Raw genomic sequence first — 26,921 nt, forward strand, 5'->3', positions numbered from 1 at the left:
TAACAATAGCTACATACATTGAAAAATGTGGGTTTATAGATTAGCTGGATTACATTTTTTGTCTCTTTATGTATGAAATGGGTACAATATTCATGTCTTTCTTAAGGTTGTTGTGTCTAAAGCAAATAGCTGCAAAGCATAAAGAAATTAGTCTTTTGTTTTGTTTTTTAATTCTGGATACTCTAGTATGTAAAACTAGGTACCTCAGTGTTCTGGGGGTGGAGATGATTGACATTAAAAAAATATAACTCTACAGAGAATTAGAAAATCTATATATTCTCGTATTTGCTCATTTAGAGTGTCTTGATGCATTTGTGCAACACCTAGGTACGTGACAGTGACTAAGAAATCAATTTTGAGACCGACAGACTTCTGGGAATTCTGAGGAAACTGACTTTGTGATAAATACAATCAACAGGAAGTCTTACAGAGAAATGTAGAGTGGGTGTTTAGCTCGACAGCAAAGATGCTCACATCGTCACAGTACACAGTCCTAGGCTCTAACTCTTAACTCCAGCTTCTTGCTCAAGTAACTGAGTTCCATCCTTCCACACGGGAGGCCTGGTTTGATTCCTGCCTCTCAGTTTCGGTCCGGCCCGGACCCCAGCCACTATGGACATTTGAGGGACAGGTTCTTAATCTCAACTGCTTTCTCGTTCCCCTTCTTGGTCTCTCTGCCTCTCAGATGGATGCAATTTTAAAAAGTAGAGAAGTGTTCATCTTTTCTTGGTGGAACAGAATATGAAAAGTTACTGCAAGCACAGTTGAGGAAAAAGGAAGAGAGGAAAAGGAGATGAAGCATTTGGGGGGGGGGAGAAAGGACCAGATAGCTGATGTGGGGGAAGGGGGAGACTTCCTCCTACCAGGAACCAGACTCCAGGGATGGAGAAGTTATCTCCAGCCGAATCCCATTATCACTTGCTGCCCCCAGGGGTCCTGGTCCCAATTCTGATGTATTGACTTTGGCCTCCCTTCCATGCATTTTCATGCCGATAAAGTTGCTGAAATTAAAGAAGAAATTGAATTGTGAAGCTTTTTGGCATAAATAATGTCATATTGTAAAGTCAGGGCTAATAACAACCAGGGTGCCCGTTAACGCACTTAAGGAAAACCATCTGATATATGTGTCTCTCAATGTGGGTTGAAATTTCCCTTGGCCCACAAAGGAAAATATTTTTAGCATGTAGCACACTTTGTAACAGACATATAAATGTACCAAAAATATCATTTTAGGAAACCATCTGGGTTTGATCATTTCAACCCCAAATAGGTCCACAATTCTCCTTTCTCAATTTAAGGAACACTGCAACATTTTGCTATAAAATATGCAACAATTACTGTAGTGATTTCTTATACACATTTCAATACTGGTTCTGTTTTTGTTGCCTTTTTAAAAAATATAAACAGCAAATACTCTAATGACTTAAATATAAAGCACCATTTTAAAAATGAGGTGCTTCTTAGAGCATTAGGTCCCAAGGTCACTGTCTTCTTCCAATCTGGCACTCACTTAACATTCTCAACAAGGTTCTGGAGGCAAGGGTCTCAAATCAGATAATAAAATAATACTCTTCCAATAATAAAATGAGAATTTAAAAATAAGGCCTACATTTACATGAAAAGATTCTTTTTTATGTCTCAGAATGTATCTTAGAAATCACAGCTGCCACTGTCCGAGGTAAGACTGATTATTGATCTGCCTGCATATCAATACGGAGGCATTTCACAAAGATTTTATCAAACACATCAAAATCTATGAGGCACTGACTTGAGTTAGAAGCAAATGACTCTTCAAGTGAGCAGGCAGCATAAATGCTTGAACAGATTGATTGCTTACTTAACTTCCACCCCGAGAATCCTCTCTCAAATAGCAAGCTACCCCTGGGAGGGAAAACAAAATAAACAGGATTTCTTGATAGGGCAAATGTGTGAGACACCAGGCAGGACAAAGCATATAAAAACTCCTCCACTGCTAGTCCAATCCAAGGACAAGCTGTAAATCTGGGAGCAATGCAGCGGACTCCAACAGATGGAAAGGAAGGTATTAAGACAGCCAAGGGCCCGGCGGCGTGGCCTAGCGGCTAAAGTCCTCACCTTGAAAGCCCCGGGATCCCATATGAGCGCCGGTTCTAATCCCGGCAGCTCCACTTCCCATCCAGCTCCCTGCTTGTGGCCTGGGAAAGCAGTTGAGGACGGCCCAAAGCTTTGGGACCCTGCACCTGTGTGGGAGACCTGGAAGAGGTTCCTGGTTCCCGGCATCGGATTGGCACGTACCGGCCCATTGCGGCTCACTTGGGGAGTGAAACATCGGATGGAAGATCTTCCTCTCTGTCTCTCCTCCTCTCTGTATATTCGGCTTTCCAATAATAATAAAATCTTTAAAAAAAAAAAAAGACAGCCAAACCCAGGCCCAGTGTGGTAGCCTAGAGGCTGAAGCCCTCGCCTTACATGTGTTGGGATCCCATTTGTGCAACAGTTTTAGCTCCTGTGGCCCTGCTTCCCATCCAGCTCCCAGCTTGTGGTCTGGGAAAGTAGTCAAGGATGGTCCAAAGCCTTGGGACCCGGCACCTGCATGGGAGACCCAGAGAAGGCTCCAGGCTCCTGGCTTTGGATTGGTGCAACTCTGACCATTGTAGCCGCTTGTGGAGTGAATCACCAGATGGAAGCCCTTCCTCTCTGTATATGTGACTTTCCAATAAAAATTTAAAATAATAAAAAATATAAAAGAAAGCCAACCCCAATTTTTCTCTGCTTACAGAGTCAGCAAAGAGCTGGTGTCTAGGTCTTCTGGCACAGAAGGCTCCTGGATGCTCTGCCCTTCACCTGGGACCAGGTTCCCTGCCTCCCCAAGGATGCTATGAGGTCTCCGAGAAGGTAAGTAGCTCATGGAGAGCATGTAGCTAGGCAACAGCAAGAGCTGACAGCAACACTGCATTTCTTGCACTAAGTGGCCTTCCTCACCATACAGCTGATCTTGCTGAGCCCAACTTTCCTGTGACCAGTGCTCTTTGGAAACATCCCACCACTGACCAGCCTCCTGGGGCCCCACTTTCATTCATTAACCTCAAAGTCATGTTGCCTAGCATTTTGCACATCCAGTTGTTTGGAGTCTGCTCACGGGGTGTGATGGTGGCAGTCAGAAGCAGACAGGATAGGAGGCAAGACTGAGTACATGAAGGCCTCGGGCAGAGGACTGAACTCAATGGACGGGGTCTCCTGCTGGGTGACACCAGTGCACTTCCAATTGAGTCCACAGACCAGCGCCACGCAGAGGGAGTAGGATAGGAACACCGCCCTACTTTCAACGCACATTCGCATCTGGGCAGTTGGACAATCGCTGACCATTCCCTTGACCTGCGATGCACTTGCTGGCTGGCAGCCACCTGGCTGTGCTCTCAGATGCTCTCCCTGCTTGGAGCCAGCACAGGGGACAATGCCAGAGAGCAAAAGCCAGGGAATCTACTTGGGAGTTTGCTTAGTGGAAGCCAATTAAGCAAGATGGGAAACAGCCCTTATATGATTTAGAACACTCCATAAAGACACTGTCTGGCCGTTTGCTTGCTTGTTTTCGTGCTCTGGTATTTATCATCCAATTGAGTTCCCATCTCAGAGGACCAATGGCTGTATCTTTCCAAAGGCAAAAAGCTAGAATAACGTCCACATACACTCACAACAACAACAGTAACAACAACAACACCTCGATGATGGAATAAAACACAAGTCTTTCCTACGCCAAATATGAGGTTGAGATACACAGAGCTGCCGTTCTGGGCTATCTACTGGGATGGAGATACATGTAACTGTGACACATGGACATGTGCTGCTGATAAGCCCTGGAGAGTGGGGTCCAGGTTTGGAACCCATGCAGGAATCTTAGAAGAGCAATCATCAATTACATCCAAAAGCATCCCAGCTCAGGACTCTCTACTGTACATACATAATTCTTGGTTCTAAGCCTGGCACCTAGGCTGTGACTCTACCTCACAGTGGAAAGTCGCTGACTGATATTCAACAATGAAGTGATAGAAGCCACACCTAAGAGACAGTATACCACGCAGATATTCAATACGCCCCCATTCAGTCCCACACAAAGGCTCTCCACGGAAGAGAAGGGAAAAGGCTGTGGTCTACCAGTTGGTCGTCTCCTTGAGGTCCCCTCCCGGTCCAGGAGGAGGCTCTGGCATCAGCAGCCTTGTGGAGGCCTGCAGAGGGAGCTGCTTGGGTTTCAACCTCGGGCTGTGCAGGGATGCTGTGCTGTGTCAGACAGCCAACAGGACCACACGGCAGTATGCGCCCACCATGTGCGACTCACCAAGCTGCCTTTCTAGAGCTTCACTTTGCAGGGATAAGGAAGAGTGTAATTCAAACCATCAAACAAAAGATTTGTTTCTGATGAAGTTGACTATCCGAGCCTGTCTTGACTTCATAAAAAAGAGAGAGAGAACGTGGGGGGACGGAAGGAGGGAGGGAGGAAGGAAGGAAGGAAATGAAGGCAGGCCTTCTTCAAGAAGAATCTCATGTTTTTCCATTGCCTTGAGGCTTACGTTTGAATACTGATAGCTGTGTCCTAATGCACTGAGCTGACCCTGCTCTTCACTCTCTCTCTGGAGTACATGAAAGTCCATTACAATGAGATCCTATTAAATGGGTCTGCTCAGGGTGAGGGCTGCAATAGCCTCTCTTTAGGCAAATCTCTCCAAGGCTGCAATGCCCATAGCAGCTCGACATGCACACAGGGTTGAGTTCTGCAAACGGGGCTCACCAAGCGCCCCTTCCCCCCCAGAGGAAGGTCACACTGGCTCCCTTCCTCAGCGAGCTGTCATTCATCAACAGAATCTACTGCTTGGTTCCAAGCATGTTGTTTGTTGACAGACGTGGTGTTCCTGCTGCACACGGCAACCTCAACAAGGTCACACCACGGGGGCAGAGGTCTTCTTTGTGCTTGCTGCTCCCACAATATGGGCTCCCTTCTGAGCAGGGAAAGTGCCCATTTCGGTTCTGGGCAATGCCCCTTGCTTGATCAACAGTACATGGCATCAGGCTGGAAGGAGTACGCCGGACAACAAATAGGTGGGCTCACTCAGGAAGAGTATGACAGCGACAAGTCCCAGGAGTTCAGACTGTGCTTTAATAACAAAGCCTGTTTTTCTGGGATGCATTCCGGAGCATGACGTAACTACAGAGCGTATCAGCCAGTGCCAGCCCTACAGCTGCTGGAGATGCTGACCACCAGGGCTCCTCGGGAGTTTCCCTTTAAGCCCAGACTTCAAGAGCTATACTTCTTGCAAGAACCCAGGCTTATCTCCAACAACCCACTGTTTCCTCTGACAATCGTCTCCATCAACCGGGCTGGGCCAAAGAGTCTTTTCAAAGCTCATGGTTTTGACTCCTCTTCCTTCTGGTTCAAAAGGCAAGATGGATTTCTGCTAAGTCCACCAAGCAGTTATTACACTTTTCTCTGCAGTGCCATACCCAGAATATGTCTCCATCCATCTGCGTCAGTCTAGGTTTGTTTTGTTTTTTTTTTTTTTTTTGTTTGTTTTTTTTTGCCCAAAGGAAGGAGTTCTCAGATGCTCTTTATCTCAAGTGGGAAAGCCACCTTCACATACCTCTGTGCTCACTTTAAAGCCAGGACTCAGAGGGCCCTTGAAGGACTGGGCCTAGGTCCCCTCACCCCACCCAGTCAACAATGCCTGTGTCCTGCCCCTTCATTAACAGGATGTGGCTACTTCCTCTGCATCACATTAATTAGTTCTTGCTTCGCGTGGCTTCAGATGAACTCCCCGAAGGCAGCAATATCTGGTTTTTAAAAAGCAACCATGCAAATGAACAGCTTCTGGACATGTAAGTTCAAAGTAAAAAACTACACCCAAATCAGTTTAACTGTTCCTTTTATTCCACTCCTCGCCTCTGTATGGAGGAGGAAAACTTGGCCACTCCCCTTGTGTGTATGTGTGTGTGTATGTGTGGGGGGGGTGTCTCTCCAACAGGGCTGCTGGTCTACCTAGTGATGTTCTTGAAAAACAACCAAGTGTGGTGGCTCCCGAATCTAGTGGGAACTCTGGCATCACATTCAAGTCCCCGTACAACCCCCTTACTGATCCACCCCTTGCCCAGCATGCACTCAGTGTAAAACCAGTCACAGTCAACCTGCTCCTAAGAAGGAAAAGTGACAGCTGAATAACTGCTACTCCAAATCGAGACCAAAACATTCTCACCTGGTGGATTTCACCAATATTTACAGATGTAGTCATCCCTTGTTGTCCAGGGGGCAGATCAGCCTGGTCCAGCCAGGGCAGGAGCTGGGGCAACACAGATAGCTGAGAGTGAGAGTCAGGTGATCTGGGCACGGCTTTCCCCCACTGCTTCTGCCAGGAAAACTGCCTACATGGGGCTGGGACGAGGGCGCTTTCCACAGCACTTTAAAAAAAGTATCTATTACATTTGAAAAGCAGAGTGGGCCAGATGTGGCCTAGTGGCTGAAGTTCTCACCTTGCATGCACTGGGATCCCATATGGGCACAGGTTTGTATCCCGGCAGCCCCACTTCCCATCCAGCTCCCTGACTGGGGCCTGGGAAAGCAGTTGAGGACGGCCTAAAGCCTTTGGACTCTGTACCCACGTGGGAGACCTGGAAGAGTTCCTGGCTCCTGGCTTCAGATGAGCTCAGCTCTGGCCATTGCAGCCACCTGAGGAGTGAATCATTGCACTGAAGATCTTCTCTGTATATCTGACCTTCCAATTAAAAAAAAAAAATCTTAAAAAAATCCAACAACAAAGAAAAGCAGAGTGACAGGGAGAGATGATCCAACCATGACCCAAATGGCCATGACTGCTGGGCTGGACCAGGTGCCAGGAGCCAGGACACTCACGGGGATGGCAGGGCCATTTCCCACTGCTTCCCCAGGTACACTATCAGCAAGTGGATTATTAAGCGGAACAGCCAAGACCTCAACCGGCATACCTACAGGGGATCCCAATATCAATGGCTTAAACCACTGTACCACAACCCCCTGTCTTCAACCCTGTCCGCTGCACCTTAACCACCATTAGAATCCAGCATTTAGTCAGCCCCCAACTGCTGGGATTTGACTTGATCTGGTGCTAAACACGCACACCCAGTTATAACCAAGAAATATGATTATGCTGCTCCCTGTGCCCCAGATGTCCTCCCAATTTCTGAATTGTATCTGTCCTTCAAGAACTGCTTCCAGTGTCAACTGAACCTCTGTTGCAGCCAGGGGAAGGCCCAAAGCCTTAGGACCTTGCATTCATGTGGCAGACTTAGAGGAAGCTCTTAGCTACAGATCAGCCCTGCTCTGGTGGTTGTAGTCATTTGGGGGAATGAACCAGCAGGTAGAAGGTCTCTTTCCCTCTCTTTCTGTAACTCTACCTTTCCAATAAATCTTTAAAATAAATAAATCAATAAAAGTTTGCTTGTCACCACTTGTCATTTTCTTCTTCAATCGTTTGTGTCCCTGTTTTTCCTAAGGCATCTTTGTGCATCGTGAAGATGAGGTGTTTCGTATCTGGATCAGCACGGCCTCGCCTCACATGGAACAGAGGCAGGAACTATATTCCCAGGAGTGTGGAGAACGGCACTGGGCTCGCAGGTCCCATCTCAGATCTTGGAAGAAGCTTCCTCTGGCAAGCCTCATCCATCTGGTCTGCCCGCCTGATAATTCTAGCTGCAGAAGCTCCAAGCTCTGACTCAGTCACAAAGGGCATTGGCAAGGGAGAGGAACCATTGCTAAATGCTTCCGCATTCATTCAGAGTTGGAGATTCAGATTCTTGCTGGAAATCGGGACATGAAAGGGAGAGAAGAGAAGGAAGCACAAGGAGCTTTCGATTGTGGGCCGATGACACTTTCCGATTTCACCGTGACGTCTTGCAATGCAAAGAGCTCCACAGGTGTGGACGGTGTCACATCAGACCCCCCTAGTAACACCTGGCCCCAGCAAAGGCCTTCTACCCTCTGGGAGCACAGACACTCATTTCTCGCTGATACCATCTTCATGTTTCAGAGACCAGATGCCACTATTTGGCAGTGAGAAGTACGCGCATTGTATATTCATCCATCGAGACTCCAAAAATAGTGAGATTGGCTTGAGTGGTTTTTCATTAGTCATTTTGAAGGGACTCACTAACGTTGTGGAACGAGGCAGCAAAGCATTGGAAAAAAGAGTTGGCGCGGACTGCACTGTGTCTCACCAAAGTCTGCTAAAATCCCAAACTCTAGTACCTTTGACTAGGACTGTTTGGGAGCTAGGGCTTTCAGGACAATGAAGTATTCCCATATGGGCGCCAGTTTGTGGCCTGATTGCCCCATTTCAGATTCAGCTCCCTGCTAGCATTCCCGAAGATAATCAGCGCAAGGGGGCCTGAGTGCTTGGGCTCCTGCGACCCAGGTAGGAGACCCAGAAGAAGCTCCCAGCTCCTGGCTTCGGCCAGGCCCAGCCGTAGCCTTTGTGTCCAGCTGGACAGTGAACCAGTGGGTGGAAGACCACTCTTCCTCTGCATGTCTCCCTTTCTCTTCCTGCTACTCTTTCAAATAGGAATAAATCTTTATTAAGATATCAAAAAGGAGATGAAGGCAGAGATGTATTGCATGTACGCAGGAGAAGGACCATGTGAGGACACATAAGAAGGCACCTGTTGGCACACCGCTGGGCACGGGCAGGGCTCAGCAGAAGCCAAACCTGCAGCCCGAACAAGCTTACAGGTGTCGTAAGCCACAGAAGCCCAAAATAAAATAAGTTAGGCTAAAAAGGAAAATAGATTTTAATAGAAACTCTCTCCGCATCTCTCATGTGTCTGCCAGGCAGCAGAGTGATTGAAGAACTGGCAGGAAGGGCTGCGCTTGGGTGAGTGGTAAGTAACAGCGATGGGTCCCTGGAATTTCCAGAACCTGCCCCAAGCACGCTGGGACAACTTACGGAGTCAATACAGAAAGAAGCGGAATTGAACTGCTGTGCAAAAGCAATGATGAAATTATCAGGGGCTCAGAAAGTGAACGACACGACCGCAGCAGCTGCTATTATTGACATAAAAGAACTTAAACATCTCACAGTGCATGGAATTTGCAAAAGACACTTTTTTTTTTTTTTTGGAATTTAGAGAATATGTAGTCTTGGTTTTTCTTGGCTGGCCATTATGTGTAGAAGTCTAGTAGACACCAATAAGTATCCTAATGGACTTTAAAATTACGTTGATAATATTACAGAACATGTGCTAACATGAGCCCACACATTATTCCCTAAATGAACCAACTGGCTTTCTCTGTGCTAAAAGCACACATTGTGGTTACAATACCATAAAGTCCCTTGCATCAGATCTTGTCAAATTTCTTGGGTTTTGTTGATTTTAGCATTTTTCCTTATGAGGAGGCTCACGCAGCCTTTGGCATCTTACACGTAGGTGCTGGCTTAGAAAGAAATGGCATTTTCCCAAGACAAGAGACAAGAACCTGCTGTTGTCCATTCTGGGATTTGGGAGTGAGTCTGCGAACCAGAGTGGATTCCTGCCTGTCTCCAGGACGCATCACGTGGTTGGCGCATCAACTGTCTTCATTGTCCTGTCCGCCAGTATCATTTCAACATATAAGAAATATCTTTTTTTTAATGGGAGATATGATTTTACCTTCATTTTGATACTGTCTTGCAAATCTGATGCTTTTCACATTCCATTTTGACCCAGATGTTAAATTCTCATCAGAGATGTTCAGTCTACATTTGTATTTTCTTTCTTTTTTTTTTAAAGATTTATTTTATTTTTATTACAAAGCCGGATATACAGAGAGGAGGAGAGACAGAGAGGAAGATCTTCCATCCGATGATTCACTCCCCAAGTGAGCCGCAACAGCCGGTGCTGCGCCGATCAGAAGCCGGGAACCTGGAACCTCCTCCAGGTCTCCCACACAGGTGCAGGGTCCCAATGCATTGGGCCGTCCTCCACTGCTTTCCCAGGCCACAAGCAGGGAGCTGGATGGGAAGTGGAGCTGCCGGGATACAAACTGGTGCCCATATGGGATCCCAGTGTGTGCAAGGCGAGGACTTTAGCCGCTAGGCCACGCCGCCGGGCCCAACATTTGTATTTTCTAACATTTACAGGTGGGAAAAAAAAATAGATGCCTCCACATACCCAACTGGTTCCACAACTCGACTGAATCAGTGGATTTCAAGTTCAAATCTCAGATTCAACGAAAACGCAGCTCCGCAGGGGTGCTGCAGACCCTCCGGTGCTGTACCAGCAGGTGTGGCTGCGCCAGCGAGCAGCTACTGCATCAACACCCACCACGCTCAAGGCCTGCAGCCGAGGAGCGCCGCATCGCAGCAGGAGTCACGAGGATGAGTCAGACACAACTCCTGTCTCTGAGGTTGTGGGAGAGTCAGGGAACAGCATCTGACGTGGGCACACGGAGCAGCCCTGGAAGCAGCTGAGCATGCATGCTAACCACACAGGACGGAAAGCAACCTGAGGACAGCAGAGGGCATGCGCAGAGGAAAATATACCTGGGAAAGCAGTGGGGAATGGCCCACAGCCTTGGGTCCCTGCACCTACATGGGGGACCTGAAGAGGCTTCAAGTTTCTGACTTTGGATTGGCTCAGCTTCAGCCACTGTGGTGATTTTAGGGAAAGAACCAGCAGAGGGAAGATTTCCCTCTCACTCGCTCTACTCATTTGCCTTTTAAATAAGCATAAATAAATCTTGAAAAAAAAACAAATAAATGCATTGTCAGTGAGGAAAAGCTTCAGAGGACGATGAGCTCGGGCAAGATTCGCTTGTATTGATGTTAAGGATGAATGGGGCAAGGGAGAGGCTGGGGCCTCCGACGCTGATCAGCTACCACACAAATACAAGCAAGATATGGGGGGGGGGGAAGTGGTGGGTTCCAGGAAAGAATAATAAGCAAAGTGACACATCGGTGCTCTGAGCCTCGGGCTGGGCGGTGCGGGAAGGGAATCAGGGCAACAGGTCTTGGGGATGTGCAACAAACAGGCAAGGCTTACGGAAGAGAGGCTGGGTGGAGAATATAAGTGTTCTACAAGATCAGCATACATGTGCATAAGGAGTAGGGGGATCCTTTGTTTGGGCAGACATAAAAAGAAGTCAGAACCTGTTTCTAGAACTGACAAATGAGCAGGATGTGCAAACTTTCTTAGAAATAATACACAGACACCCTCTCTCCAACTGCAGGTGGAAAACAATACAAAAAAAAAATCACCTGCACAGAATATGTAGATCTTTCTCTTGATATTAGTCCCTGGACAGAACTATTTATACAACATTTACATTGAACCGGGTCTTATAAGTCATCTGCAAAGGATTTCTAGCACAAGTTCTACATGTTTTTTTTTAAAAGAGCGTAATTACAGAGAGAAGGAGAAAGAAAGATCTTCAATCTGTTGGTTCACTCCCCAAGTAACTGCAAGGGCCAGAGCTGAACTGATCTGAAGCCAGGAGACAGAAGCTCCCCACATGGCTGCAAGTCTCCCCACATGGCTGCAAAGGCCCAACGAGTTGGGCCATCCTCTGCTGCTTTCCCAGGTCATAAGCAGGAAGATGGATGGGGAGTGGAGTTGTCCAACCTCCAACAGATGTTCATACAGAATGCCAGCACCACAGACAGAAGGCCAGCCTGCATGCCATGGCACCAGCCCCAATATTACACCTTTATTAAATAAGGATGCTGAATACTCATCAGTCCTGGTATCCATAGGGTGTCCTGGCCCCAATCCCCTGAGCATACCATAGGATAACTGTATGCTATTCCAACTGTGAGAGGACTGACTGAATTATGGTACTAGTTGTTAGGAAGCAATGCAGCCATTAAGGATTATTGCTCTGCATGTATATTAAGGGACATGGGAAATTGCTCAAGAGACATTCCTTAAATAAATTTGAAAGATAAGATTCCCACTTGATTTAAGTAGGATATACAGGACCAGCATTGTGGTGCCATGCTGGCCAAATTGCTGTTTGTAGTGCTGCCATGCTGGCATCCCACATGGGCACCACTTCAAGTCCTGGCTGCTTCACTTCTGACCCAGCTCCCTGCTGATGACACGGGAGACAAGCAGCAGAAGACGGCCCAAGCACTTGTGACCCCGCACTCACATGGGAGATTTGGAGGAAGCTCCTGGCTTTGGATCAGCTCAGCTCCGGCCACCGCAGCCATCTGGAGAGTGAACCAGCGGATGGAAGAGCTCTGTGTATCTCATTCACCATCTGTAACTCTGACCTTTAGACAAACCATTTTTAAAACACACGCCTGCATGCGCTATGGCACAGACAGCATGTAGGAGGACACACAGCAAGCTGCTACTAGATTTGAATGATCTCTGAGGAGCAAAACTGAAGGGGATGAAGACTGCAATGTTTCACATTTTGAACTTGCCATAGAAAGCACAGTAGTTCTACTTTAAGAATGAACGGGGCTGGTGTTGCGCCACCGCAAGCAGAGCCCCGGGTGGGTACTGGAACCTGTCCTGGCTGCCCTACGTCCACTCTATCCGACCTCGGAAAGCAGCAGAGAATGGTCCATGTGCTTGGACCAAGCCAGCCACATTGGGACCATGTGGAAAATGAATTACAGGATGGAAGACCTCGTTTGCTCTAGATCTCTGTCACTCGCTCGCTCTAGATCTGTGTGAGGCTGCCTTTCAGGTAAGTAAATAATTAAAAATAAATAGCTTTTAAAAAGTACAAGTTGAGAAAGGGATGGGTGTTTGGGGCAGCAATTAAGTCACGGCCTGGGACATTCACTTCTGCATGTCAGCGGCTGGTTCAAGTCCAGCTCCTTCGTCTCCAATCCTAGCTTCCCACCACTGCACATCCTGGGAGGCATAATTGGTGACATAATTGGATGCCTGACATCCATGTGGGAGCCTGGGACAGAGCACTGGGCTTTTGGCCCCACTCCGTTAGCTACTGTGGGTACTTGGAAAGTGAACTAGTGGGTGGGAGAGCCTGTGCCATCTGTCTCTTGGACTTTCAAATTTAAAAACAAAATGGAAAGAAAGGGATGAAATATGTATTTATACATCCAGAATGTATAACACCAGAACTGATGGATGGTCTGCCAGAAAATGATGTTGGCATTGGGGGAAAAGGAGGGATACAGGAATGTTGGACAACGGATACCAAGACAGACAGACAGAAGTTGTGGAGTGCCCCAGCCTCAGTGGGGTGCCTCTGATGAATGGGCACAACTTACAGGCTGTGTAACGACTGGCGGGGAGAGCTAAGGAAATGGTAACGATCAGTCGACTGCTTGAACTGCACACACGTAGGACACCCAGAAAGAAGCTCCTGGCTCCTGGCTTCAGATCAGCTCAGCTCGCCGTCACAGCCATTTAGGCAGTGATCTAGCGGATGCAACATCTTTCTCTCTTTGTCTCTCCTTCTCTCTATAAATCTCCCTTTCAAATAAAAATTTTTTTAAGAACAATAGTCCAGAGAGTGTGTAACCCTTCTATCATGGGAGGGGAGGGAGAGTCATACATGGAAAGAATGTACCACGCTTGTGGGACGATCCATTTTAAATCTCTTTGCAAGGTCACAGGTGACAGGGTTGAGGTGTTCTTTCAAGAGGCTGCGATCCCGTCCATTTCTGCTACTTTACTTTAATGGTTGCTGACGCTAGTTCCATGTTTGCTGTTGTTGTGGTTCGTTGGTTTGGCTGTGTTTTGTTTTGTTTTTTAGTATGACTTCTCTTCGATGTGGCCAGAAAGGAAAATTGAGGCCAAGCACAAAGCCAGCCTTCCCGAGAGAAGACAAAACAGCCTTTGTAACCTGTGCAATGGAAACTTCGCCCTGCAGCAGATCGTGACTCTTATGTCATGAGTGGCTGCGGCCGGCTGGTGTGGCAGGGCTTCCGAGCCAGAACAAAAGAGCATGGGCGCAGCTTCAGGGCCCTGCCCCTCCTGGTCCTCCGAGGGCAGGCGTGTTAGTAACTTTATATCATAATGACTGGGGGCTGGAGAACAAGGTGGCCCATTCACAGCGGGGGTCTCCCGCCACCCAGGGCCCTGGGCCTTTGCCCGCCCACCTGCCCGCCCACAGGGGCCCTTTTACTGAGCTGGAAATGAGACGGAGCTCTCAGGGGCGCGAAAGCAGCCAAGGGCGGGTAGATCAGCAGCAGCCAGCCAGAAAATGGGTTGGAAGAGATGAAAAGACGCCGTCCGATCACTCACCGAGGCAAGAGGCGTGCGCTCAATCAGGTGCCTTTTTTGCCCGGCATTGTTGTTTTTCCTGAACGGTTAAGCACCCACGGAAATACCAGTTGGGTTTTTAAAGACAATTTATAGCCACTTGGCCTCACTGCACCTGGCTGTTTTGACAGCAGGTTTCGGCAGTTTATGGCGGAGATTCTTGGCTATGCTATAAACTATCACTTGTGCAACCAGACCCTTGGGGGGAAAAAAAAACTTCTGTCTTCCACATACCACTGCCCTCTTTGAATGAAAAACACAAGTGCAAGGTGTGCCAAAGCACTTCCCCTTCAAGGGAGACTGTCCAGTCTGCTGGCATAGACCTACTCCATGGGCATACAACTCGGAGCTCGTCCTCTTCCCTCCCTCGGGTCTAACTGCTGCAAACAGCAGCCTTGCTCTTCTAGCCCAGCTGAGCCATGGGGCAGGCTCCCTGACCTCCCAGCTCATCCAAGACTTCAGGGCACAGCCAGGTCTGGGAGCTTCCCAGGAGCCAAGCTCAGGAACACAAAGCTAGCAGATCCTTGCGAACGCCACCACCTAACTTCCTCATCCAAACTGAACCACACAGGGCCAGGCTTGGCGTTGGCTGACCAGACAAACCTTCATCTGTTGTCGCAGGCTTTCTGTCACCCCCCGAGTGACCTCCTTGGGAAGCACAGGGCTCTGCCTTGCTGCCTACCACTTGAGAGCACATTCTCATAGAGCCAGGTGCTGCTCTGTCCCACCCTCTGTCCTGTTTTTCTTTGTTACAGAGAGTCAGGATTTTATCTTTTTTTTTTTTTAAGAAACAAATTAAGGGTGGCCAGTGGCTGACACTGTCCCCTCAGTGGGGTAGGAAGGACAAAGACGTGAACAGAGGGATGCAAGGGTAACAGAGAGGAGCCCCTCCTACTCCTTCATTTCATGGGTCACAGACCTTCCTTGACATTCAGACGCTCCCGGGGGAAGCTCATCTAACCAGCCAGGAAACCAGAGACGGGTGGACCAGAGGTGCAGTTCCTCCCCGCCACGGGCGGCCACCCTGCCGGGATCCAGGAGGGGCAGGAGAAGGTGAGGGGACATATCAAGTCAAGAGATGCCCACACAGTTAGGGATGACTAAAAGAACACAATTGCAGGTGGGAGACGGCCCAGTCACTACAGGGGAGAAGTGAATCTCAAGGCCCATGCAGGGGAGACGGCGCGAGGCAGGACCCGGATGGCGAGTCAAGGGGCAGGTCCACTGTGGAAGTGAAAGCACAGAAACTGTGGGTGGGCACACCGATCAACCAAAAGCTGCAGCTAACCAGTTCGCGTGTGTGGCCCCCGAGAGACAATACAGTTCTCTCTCACTGGACCCACTGGGGCCATTAAACTGTTGCCTGGCTGACTCCAGCCAAAATATACATCACACTTGTCAAGACCTTATTCAACCCAGAGTTCAGGGGGCTACCATTGAGTCTATTGAGGGCAAAAAGGCCACTTGACAAGAATGGCCAGAGTGCACAACTCCATGTCATCAGGCCGAAAGGGAGCGGGGAGCTGGGCACTTTCCTGGATTATAGATGCTCTGACTGGACCAGCTCATTACTTTCATACTCCTGTCTCTACAGGCGCCCTGGAAACAGTTATCTCGAGTGTACCTTTGGGATTCCAGGAGTCTCAAGCCAGTCTTGGAAGATGCCTTCAACAGATAACTCGGGCCTTTAGGAATAAAACAACAAAGGCAAAGGATTAGAAAGCTGCCCTGTGGGATCTGACATTGTGGTGTAACAAGCAAAGCCTCTACCTGCAGTGCTGGCATCCCATATGAGCACCGTTTTGAGTCCTGGATGTTCCACTTCCCCTCCAGCTCCCTGCATTGTACCTGGGAAAGCAGTAGAGGATGGAACGGGTGCTTGCCCATGCTCACATGGGAGATTTGAAAGAAGCTCCTGGCTTCACACCATCCCAGCCCTGACGGTTGTAGTCACTGGGAAGTGAACCAGTGGAGGAAAGGTCTCCCCTTCGCTTTAACTCTGAGCATTCTGACAGCATGTCCTGTACAGACGCATGCTTCCTCCAGTTACTCAGGTGCAGCACAGCACCTGCCCACTCCCCAGGGGAGGAGCTGCTGTCCAGGAGAGCGGCAAGGACCCCTCTGAGCTAAGATGTCGGAGGAAACCCAGTTGCACCCATCTGCAGGCTGCAACCAGACAGTCGCAGGCATGTCCCAGCAGGTGCACTGAGCTCTGGGGGGAACATTCCAGTAGAGAAAGACAATTGAGGAAGGACAAGGTATGTGATCCTGGGACATGCCAGCATGGCCACTTCCTGAGGAGTGGGGAGGGCACGGTGACATTTACACCTGGTGTCATTTAGTGGCCGAGCAGCAAGTATGAACTTCACAGTGGCGGTGGGCCATGGCCAGCATGGAGACTTACCATACAAAATCAGGAAAGGGCATGTAGGGGGCTTGACTGAAAGGCACGAACATGTGGCCTCTGGCCACGCAGGCCACAACCTGCTCTGGGACAAAGCACGGTGACCGCTTGTGACACCCACTGAATACCCTTTGCTTTCCCACCCTGCCGACTGGACTGCTCCTTTAAAATGGCTCCATCTCCCATACGGGAGGGTCAACAGACCCGAGAGGGCTTCCTTCTTCCCTGGATAATGTGGTTGAAAGCAAATCCCTCCTCCGCTAGGGAACTCCTGCCCCTGACATGGTCTCCGTATACCAGAAAGGCCCTCCTCCTCACCCCATGCCCCACGTGGACCTCTCCGTGTGCCAGGGGCCTGGTGCTCCCTGGCTTCTCTGCCTTGTGAACCCAGCCCTACCTGTGACCATCATCTATCTCACAACTTGACTCTAACCTGTCCCTTGCTACCCCCATGCCCTCAAGGTGGACAGAATCCCGGCACTCAAGGGGGTTTCGTGTGCGGAAGTGGATCCCCACAGATGGTTTTTATTTCCATGAACAAAGCAAGGGCTCAATGAACGGTGCTCCTTTTTAAGATAATGTTCACCTTTCCCAGGAAGGCACTCCCAAGCTGCTAAGCTTGGCGTCTTTTTTTTTTTTTTTCAAACACTATGAGTTACACACTGAATAGTGTGTGTAATTACATTATACTCAACTCCTTCCCTCTCTTAACGGAATCAGGGAGGTTGGGGTAAGCTAATGTTATCTGCAGTTTTAAGGTGGCGGGAGGCTAGGTGTGACCCCCCACACACACACACCATGGGGGTGGTGTGAGCAGCAGTGAGGAGGAAATGCGGGTGGGTGGAGAAGCGACTGACCCATTTTCCTTCCCCTTATCCCTCGCTGTCTTTCCTGGCTATACCAAAAGCAGCAGTTGCCTAGGGAGCCAGCCATTGCCATTTCCTTAGCGGGGAGCTGCACTGGAAATGGAGCAGCCAGGACATAAACTGTGGTTTGAATTCCTGTGAAAACCAAATGGCCCTCCATGGGATTAGCAGGCAAGAGTGTGGTGAGGGCAGGAGGACCCCCTGGTCTCCCATCTCAGGAGAAATCACTAGACATGCCTTCTAGGGAAGGCTGGTGGCATTGTCACTGGGCCTTAGCCACACTACTGGGGAGTTCTTAGACAACTTTCACATGCTCAGTTCCCCTAAGAGCTGGGAGGCTGTGGCAGAGAGAGAGAGAGAGAGAGAGAGAGAGAGAGAGAGTGTGTTCACATGTAGGGAAACAGAGACCTGAAGAGAGGAGGAAGCTCTCTGAGTGCCTTGGGGGAGAGCATTCGTCTTTTCGAGTGCAAAGGCTGGGAATGCCCCCAGCAGTCACCAGCGGTTCTGCCTAGAGAGAGTAGGGACTGAGTGGCCACTTACAAGAGAAGTCCCACTCAAGAAAGTCAGAGCAGAAAAGGGGTCCCCTGGCCCTGCAAGACGGAACCCAGTGGCAGAGTCCTGAACATCAGCTCACGGCCCCGGCTGCCCAGGACTGAGGGCAGGAACTTGATGGCGTCGCAAAAACCAACTGTCCTCTGCAGTGGCAGGTGCAGTGACACATGGGACGGGGCAGTCTGCACTCATTCCGGGTGAATACAGGCCTGGAATGGAGTGTTCCTGCCATCAGCGTAAATGAGAACCTCTGTCTTGCCTTCCAGCCTCATACATCTCACTACGAAAGAAAACAGTTCAAGTTTGTTCCACTAAAAAAAAGTCCTTGCCAGCCAGAGAGGGACACTCCTGCACCTGGAACCTGAATAGAGTTAGGGGTCATTGGGGGGATCTGGGAGGGAGGGCAAAGCTCCTGTCAATCATCCTTCAAGTGGATATACAGGAAAGCAAGAAGCTGAGCTCGTCCTTTGCATTTGAAAGATGCTCGTCCTTTGCATTTGAAAGATAGGCTTGGATCTTCCATCTGCTGTTTCACTTCTCACCCATTTCTCCCCACTCCGGAAAGGTCTGTAACAGCCAGGACTGGGGCCAGTCTGTAGCCAGAGGCAGTAATTCCAGCTGCACCTCCCATGTAGATGGCAAGGAACCAAGCTGTGTGTGTGTCTGGAATCAGATGGAAAGTCAGGACCAGAACCCAGGCACTGAGCTATGGGGTGCAAGCATCCTCAACCAAACGTTACCACGACCACCCCCAAAACCCTGACTTGCTTAACTGCATTTTGCTGTTGCCTTGGCATTCCACGACAACGGGTTATTCTCAAACCTCTCGTACAACTGAGGAGGGGGCTGCAGAATTCAGAGGATTTACAAAGAGTGGCGGGCCGCACCATGATCAAAGGAGTAAGGCACACTGGATCTACCAGGGAGGTCAAGGGCACCAGGACGGCAGAGAGGGAGGTGGATTAAATATCCCGAAGAGAAGTCTGGGGGAGTGACTTAATTGCCATTTTCGAGTGATTTCACAAAGGATGGTGAGCAGCTGTTGCGCATCGCCACAGAGGAGTGACTCCAAGGACACGGACATAAATTTCCTTTGGGGAATTTCGCTTACAGGCACTTCTGGGGGGTGGGGGTGGAGAGGGCATTGGAGGAGGGGCCGGGGAGTTCAGTGCTGGAATGTCCTGGAGGCTCTCCCCACCCCAGATCTTCAACTTCCCTCCATGGCTATCATGAAGGTCCATGGAGGACAGCCTAGGGACCTTGGGGAAGCTCAGGGAGGGACTGGGGCACGTGACAGACACCTGTCAGAGTGGAGAGGAGAAATCCTGGGTGTGGGAGAAGCAGTGCCTACTTTGGGCTGGACACACACACACACACACACACACACACACACACAGCGCCAGGAGCAGAGAGGCGAGACATCCTAGAACAGGTGGCCTGGCGCGCACAGCGCAGGGAGAGGAGACATGGGCAGGATGTCCTGTGAGGACGCTGGAGGTCTGCTGGGCTTTGGCCTCCTCAAGTAGGTTCTGAAGCATGGTGGACAGCAGAAGAGTAAGTGAAGGACATGGGCTGGAGGCAGAGAGGCCTGGCTGAGGGGTCTACCACAGGAAGGGGGACGTGGTGTGTGTGTGTGTGTGTGTGCTCGCACAGTGTGACCCTGTCACTTTCCGCAGCCCTCATGCCACAGTCTACAGCCATCTCTGAAGGTCAGTTCATTGGCGGTTAAGGCCAATTGTGCTTTGCCAATGTTTAGTCAGTGGACACAGAGCTGTTATAAAACAGCGGCACCAAAAACAGAACAAACAAAACCTTTCTATCCCCTGCCAAGGAAAAGTACACAAGCAGAGGCTATTACCCCCTGCACACTTGCTCCATAGTAGACACTACAGACACAGATCTCACTTCAACGTTGGGATAGGGGGTGGCGTGTAGCAAGCGAAGCCACCATGTGAGAGGCATGCAACCCAAACTGGAGAGCTGGTTTGAGTCGTTCCTCCCATCAGTTCCCACCTCTGCCACCTTCTGCTCTCTGCCTTCCAACCCAACTCCCTTGCTAGCGTGCCTGCGAAGTTCCTGACACCTATGTGGCAAACTTGGACGGAGTTCTGGTTCTAGTCCCTTGCTTCATCCTAGCCCAGCAGCAATGATGAGGCCCTTTGGGCAGTGAACCAGTGTCATGCTGTCTTTTGAATAAAGAAATTTAAGAAAAAAAATTTACAGGAGCTGACTCCCTATAAATTTATAGTGAGCCATAATATAGTAAGCTAAGCTTCCACGTGTGGTGCTGGCATGCCATGTGAGAACTGGGTTTGTGTCCCAGCTGCTCTACTTGGAGTCCAGCTCCCTGCTTACAGCCTGGGAAAGCTGTGGAGGATGGCCCAAGTCCTTGGAGTGCCCACACGCATTTGTGAGACCCAGAGGAAGCTCCTGGTTTTGGATCAGCTCAGCTCCAGCCATTGCATCCAACCCACACCTGCAGGATCGCTCTTTGTCTCTCTTCTCTCTACACTCGGCCTTTCAAGTGAAAATAAAATGCTTTAAAATCACAACACTGTCCTCCCCATCTTCGACATGACCAGATACTGGTTTCTAGGAAGCTGTGTAGTCAGTTACTAATCCCGGTTCAGCTCAGCAGATGGTGCCATGTTCCACTCCTGCCTGGCCCCCATCTGTCGGCCCTCTGACTGCAAACTCCAGAAAGCATCCAACTGTGGTGGGGAGGCAGGAGCACCCACTGTTCCACTGCACCTGGGAGCAAGAAAGTGAGCAAAAGGAACGCGTGTTTTCAGATGGCTTTCCTTCCGAAAGGGGTCCGAGGCATCTTAGAACTATTATCACTTCACTCCTTATGACATCCTTGTGAAGTGGGTGTCAACTGGGGTGTGGCTTTTTAAGCAGATGGAGAAACTGTAGCTGGGGAGGACTCTGGCCAAGCAGGGGCTACAGGGCAAGCCCAGGTTCCTACATTTCCCTGAGTTCGGGCAGACATTTACACTAAGGCGGCACCAGGCCTGTCACGAGGAGTGCTGACATGGGATGAGGTGCCTAGCCGGGAGACGAAGGTGGGCACCCTAACTCTAGCTGCTTAAAAGAAAGGAATCTCTCCCGGGATACTCCGACCAGATTCACCTGTCAAGAAAACTGCAACAGACCGTATGAAGGTTTACATTCCGGAGAAGAAATGCACTATGTTTTAGGAGAGGAGAGAACATGTGTGTAGTTTCTTGCTGGTCATCATTACTGAGGTGCCAGTTCAGGTGGATTTTGGAGCACTGGGCTTGGACAATGAGCAGTAGTGAAGCTAACAGTTGGCTTTCTCAGATGAAGACGTCCCGAGCCCAAGCCAGGAGTGAATTCTTTCCCACTGAGATCATGTGGCTTAAATAATCACAGCACACTGGCAGAAGCATTTCCACTTAGCTGGGACCCAAGACTTACAGGAAATTACTCTTCTGCATGTCTGATCACTATGGAAATTGATTTTATACAGAGAGCTCAAAGTACACAGAACCGCGACTGCACGGCCTCCGTATCCCCACCAGCGAGCCGCTGCTTCCCGCCGCATTCCCGAAAGCCAGGCCTCCGGGGGATCCGGGAGAGCAGGTGGCTTCACCGTCAGCTTGGCTGTGCCCTTGCTCTGCCTCTGCATCCTCTGAAGCAACTCTGAACCTCAGAGGTCTCCTTGGATACACCTGTGATCATGGGGTGGGGGGATGGCACACACTGCCACCTTGGCAGGCTGCTTGGCACTTTAAAAAAAGAAGCTGGGTTTAAACCTGGGAGAGTGACCAGATGTTCTATGCATGATGTCTGAGTGAATAGAAAATAAACAGTGGCTTTTGTGAAAATGGTCCCGCACCTGCCTGTCCCTGCTCACGTGTTAGCTTGCCCAGTGGACTGCTGAGTTTGGGTGACAAGGAGGGGAAGCCGAAGTGCCCCTCTAGTACCTGAGGCCCAGCAACTCGTGCCTTCAGCCCCTTGGGATTCTCAAGCTCACATTCTGTCAGTGTTTCTAAAGGAAAGTGTATGGCTTCCAGTGACTTTCCCGTGAGTCAGACGACGGACCCCGAGGGTTCTGGCAACACGGCCAAACTCAGGTCTTAGCATCTGAAACAGAAAACACCCTCGTTCTCCAGGGTGACTTCAATTCTGCATGTTAGTTTTAAATTCTGGAAATTTACAACTTTAAAAAAATTTTCTCACTTTCATTTGGAAGGCAAAGAGACAGATCTTCCATCTGCTGGTTGACTTCTCAAATGCCAACAACAGCCAGGAGCCAGGGGTTCCAGTGGGGTCTCCTACAGGTATGGTAGAACCCAAGTCCTTGAGCCCTCGTCGGCTGCCTCCCCAGGCTGCAGGAGCCAGAAGCTGCCTTGGAAGTGGACTAGGCAGAGGTCAGCATGGACAGCCCGCTACGGCGAGTGGGTGTCCAAAGTGCCACTTAACTGCTGTACTGAAGGCCCGCCTGGTCACTGATGTGTTTAAGTTCCTCCTCTACAATGTGAACACCAACGGTGTGAGTCTCCAGGCTTTGCACCTGATTATCTTCTTGTTGGTGCTTGGGTAGATAATGAAGCCTGCTGACAGAACGTTTACATGAGTTACTCCCCAGCTCCCTGGGGGAGGAAAAGCATTGGGTTAAAGTAAACATGGGATCTTGCAAACACAAATACTGAGTGGTGTAGAAGCTGGGTACTCCTCTGGCAGCTCTCGTACCAGGGGGAGCCTGGCACCCAGAAGCTGTCTGCACGTCCTTCTGAACACACTGCTTTCCTGCCTCACCCCAGCTCTTCCATTCCCCCCCTCTGCTAACACGACTTCAGAGTGTGAGCGAGTGGCCAGGCCCGTGGCGATGCTTCTGGTCCACTTTCACAATCAGCCGGCCTCGGGCTCGGCTCTGCTCCTCACTCTCCAAACCCCACAGCTGCCGTCACCATCGCTGCCACAGCTCCCAGCTCTCAAGCCCTCCTGACCACACTGCTGTGATGGCTTCTAAGGGCTCTGCCGGCTCTGGGGGTCCTCGATACCCCTGCCCACCCCGCTCTGTCTCCCACACTGCCCATGCAGGGAGAGTGTAACATCTGCTGACGCCACGCTCCTTTTCTCAGCCTCTTTGGGTATGTCAGCCACGGAGGTTCAAGGCCACAGTCAAAAGGCCCTTCCTCTGGGCTCACGGGACCCTGGTTTTCACCAGGGCACTTCCTCCAGGGAGTTCTCACAAACTCTTCCATCCGCTTCTCCAGCAGTTAACAGGAGAGCCCAGGCATGGGATTCCTTCCTCTCTGATGCCCAGCATCCTGCCTCTAGCCCACTACATGGCAGGTGTACAGCAGAGAGAATGTAAAATAAATGCTCAAAGCCAGAGAACAAGGCAAAGGCCTGGAGACATGGAAAGCCCCGGCTTTCCCCCACTCTGCCCCCTCCCCCATGTCTTCACGCGAGCTGCTTGGTCTGCACTCAAAGGCCTTGTGCCATTCTGAGTGGCTCACGTGCCTAACAGATGTGCCCCAGGATCAGTTTGCAACAGAGGCCAAAGATTAGAGGCTCCAGGGGGTAGGTGTGGGGCCACTGGAGACCTGGACACAATTGGTACAATATGTGGCAGAGGGTAATAGGGTAAACAGTCTGTTTTAATAGCCCAGTAAGATCCTGAGATTAGTGAACGGGTAAGAAGATGCTTGAGTTTTCAAACATCTTCTGATATTCTCAGTGAAACAGATTGGTTGGAAGAGTCAAATCACCTTCACTTTGAAGGAGAACTATTTTTTTTTTTTTTTTAACAGCAGCTTAAAACTTGCTCCTAAGAAGAGGATTCTAACTGTGAGAGGTATCCTATCAGAGAGCATGTGGCTGGTGCTTGGAGGCCAGCGGTCACGACAGGGAGGCTGTTCTAGACTTCCACAATCGCAACAAAAGTCTCTTTGTGGGCCCAGTATGTTGCCTCAATAAATACTCACAATGATAAAATCCAGGTCCCCCAGAGCTCCGGGGCCATCCCCATGAACTCCATAACCTTATTAGGAAGAGGATTAAAATGAGAGAAGACCTCCACCACCCCACCTCCCCCAAATGCACTTTGCAGCTCCAGTGCAAATGGCTCTGTTTCTGTCCTGAGAAGTTGTGCTGAAAGAAAGTACAGTTACCACTCAGACACAGGCTTTGGGAACAGCCTCAGAAGCTAACAAGTCCTTCAGAGGAATTTTCTTTTCTTTTTTTCCACCTCTGCTTTAGTCCCTAAGGGAACTTCTCTGTTCTATCAGAGGGCTTGAAAAGTTGTTCTGGGATAGGTACACACAAAGAAAACAGCAAACTATCGTGCAGGGGAAGCTGTTGGCCTTGCTCCTGGGGGAGTCACAGTCCTCCTTGTAAATCAGAATCAGCCCCGCCGCCTCTGAGCGGCCTCCCGGAAAGGACGACCTTCAGTAGCATGTGATGGCAGGAACAGAAACGAGGCAGAAACCAACGAATTAAGCATGTAACCTGGGTGTGTCAGTCCTGTACGACACATAGTCTTCGTGTGTGTGTGTGTAGTTGTGCATTATTCACACATACAAAAAAAAAAAGACAAGCCTACCTTCAGAAAGAATCTGAAGCCATTCCAAATGGCAGATGGAAGGAAGTAGGGGGGAGTTCAACCTCAAAGAGCCACGCGATAAGACGATGCTTAGGAGAGACCTCCGCACCTTCATGGCCCCTGGTCCCTCTGAACATGCATGCCAACTCCTGCACCCGCACCCATCGACACCGCAGGATCGGTGTCGCTTGAATCTGGGTTGGCTTTGGAGGCTTCATTTCCACATTTGGAAATGTGTGACATGCATAAAAACATATCTAAAAGTGGGCAGAGCAGTCACAGGGCAGCAGAGGGACCCATGACCTTTTCTGAGTACCAGTTGGGCTCAGTTGGGTACCAGTTGTGTCAAGGGAAGAGCATTGGGCACAGGGAGTCAGATGGAGTGCCTGGGTTCGAGCCCTGGTTCTGCTCCCAGTTTCAGCTTCCTGGTGACGTGCGTCCTCAGAGGCAGCAAGTGAAGGCTCATAGGGTGGGGTGCCTGCCACCACATGGGAAACCCAGATGGAAGTCCCAGCTCTGCCTCTGGTCTGGCCTAGCCCTGGCTGTTTAACAGGTACAAGGACATGATCAGCAAGCAGGTAGATCTCTGTCCCCCTGTCTTTCAAATATATAAATTATGCTTCAGGGTGTTCACTTTTTGAATTTATGCTAAGATGAGAAATCAGAAGGACAGAGCTAGAATGAGCCTCCTCCAACCCATGCCATTAAGTCTCACACCCCCTCAATGAAACAGCATGGACCACCTTGCAAGGTTAAAAGCCTATTCTTCCTCTCCAGGACCATGGGTTTCTACTGAGCAATACACGGAAAACAGCACAGACTGCAGCCAGTCATATCCAATTGCAATCTGCATTAACTCAACCACTAAAGGATCTCAGAAAAGTTACACAACCTTGGAGAGCCTCAGTTTCCCCATCTATAATATGGTGGGTAAGAGAACAGTTTCAGACCCAGATCGCTCAGGCTCGAATCTCAAGTCTGGGCCTGGCTGCTTGGTCTCCTGGTACTTCCAAGTGATTTTCTTGCTGAAATGATGGCCCAAGTGGTGTTGTGCTGAGGATGAAATCAGTATTTGCATACAGTAACTTCCTCAGACGCATGGGCTCGGCATACTCACTGTTAACTGCGATGGAGAGGGCTGCTTACAGCACAGAGACCAGCACCTGGCACGCAGATGACTGTGAGAACCGTGCAACTCATGAATGGAGAGCCTCCATTTTACCAAGATACAAGCTCTTTTAATCCTCCCTAAAACCCTGCCATCAAGGTCAGAAACGGCAATTTGCAAGGATAAAAGTGGTTTGCTTGGAATCTTACACAGTGGGGAAGTGCAGAGCTGGGTGTAGAACCTGGGGGTGGTGGAGAACTTGGTGTCAAATCCCAGGTCTGATCACTACACTAAGTTTTCACCGGCAATCAAATTACATTTCATTCCAGAGAGCCCTTGTTAACTGGAGCCCCCACCACCAACCCTACCATTTAGAAGGCTGCTCTCCCCCAGTTTTTGTCATGGCAGCTGAGACCATACACAGTCCCTGGCTTGTCTCCCACACCACATTTGGGGCTCTTGACTCTGGGGATTCCATTACTCACATGGGGCCACTTCGAAATCTGGTTAATTATCCTATGATTCTCATTGTCTACGCAAGGTCCCTGCTTCAATTAAGAGAGGAAGAGTGGATCTTCTAGCTTCTAGCAAGCCAAATGATGGTAAAGTCACTTCTTGGCATTCACAGTGAAGCTAGAGTGGGGATGGGGGCGGGGGTAGCAGGTTCAGCCATTACTCATACTAGAGTGCAAGTTTGAGTCCTGGCTTCTCCATTTGCAATCCAGCTTCCTGATACTGTGCCTGAGAGGGTGGCAGAAGATGTCCTTGGGCCCCTACCACTCACATGGGAGGCCAGGGTGGAGTTCCAGCTTTGGTTTGGCCTAGTCCTGGTGACTGCGGGCATTTAGAGAGTGAAATGGGACAAATGATCTCGCTCTTTCCCACTTTACCTTTTCAAACTTTTTAAAGATTTATTTATTTACTTGAAAGTTAGAGAGAGAAAGAGAGATCAATTCAGAGGGTCATGACAGCCAGGGCTGGAGCAGGTCAAAGCCAGGGGCTTCATCAGGGCCTTCCGTGTGGGTGATAAAGGCTCAAACACTTGGGCCACCTTCTCTTCAGGAAGCAGTGAGGACAAGAACTGGTGCCAATATGGGATTCCTGCATCGCAGGAGGAGGCTTTACTTACTATGTTACAACGCTGGCTCCTTGCTCTGCCTTTCAAGTAAATAAATCTTAATAATAACTTTAAAAAAAGAG

The 26,921-nt window shown here is 49.7% G+C and overlaps 1 protein-coding gene across 1 annotated transcript in view; it reads right to left on the reverse strand.

Annotated features, from left to right (window-relative positions):
• The window catches only part of AOPEP (aminopeptidase O (putative)), a 274,924-nt gene that overhangs the window by 77,833 nt on the left and 170,170 nt on the right, over positions 1 to 26,921 (reverse strand). The window contains exon 11 of the mRNA XM_058657305.1: positions 15,839 to 15,899. Within this exon, the coding sequence (XP_058513288.1) occupies positions 15,839 to 15,899 (61 nt within the window). The remainder of the gene's footprint in view (positions 1 to 15,838; positions 15,900 to 26,921) is intronic.

This window comes from Ochotona princeps, chromosome 31 (assembly GCF_030435755.1).
Source record: "Ochotona princeps isolate mOchPri1 chromosome 31, mOchPri1.hap1, whole genome shotgun sequence".
Taxonomy (NCBI): Eukaryota; Metazoa; Chordata; class Mammalia; order Lagomorpha; family Ochotonidae; genus Ochotona; species Ochotona princeps.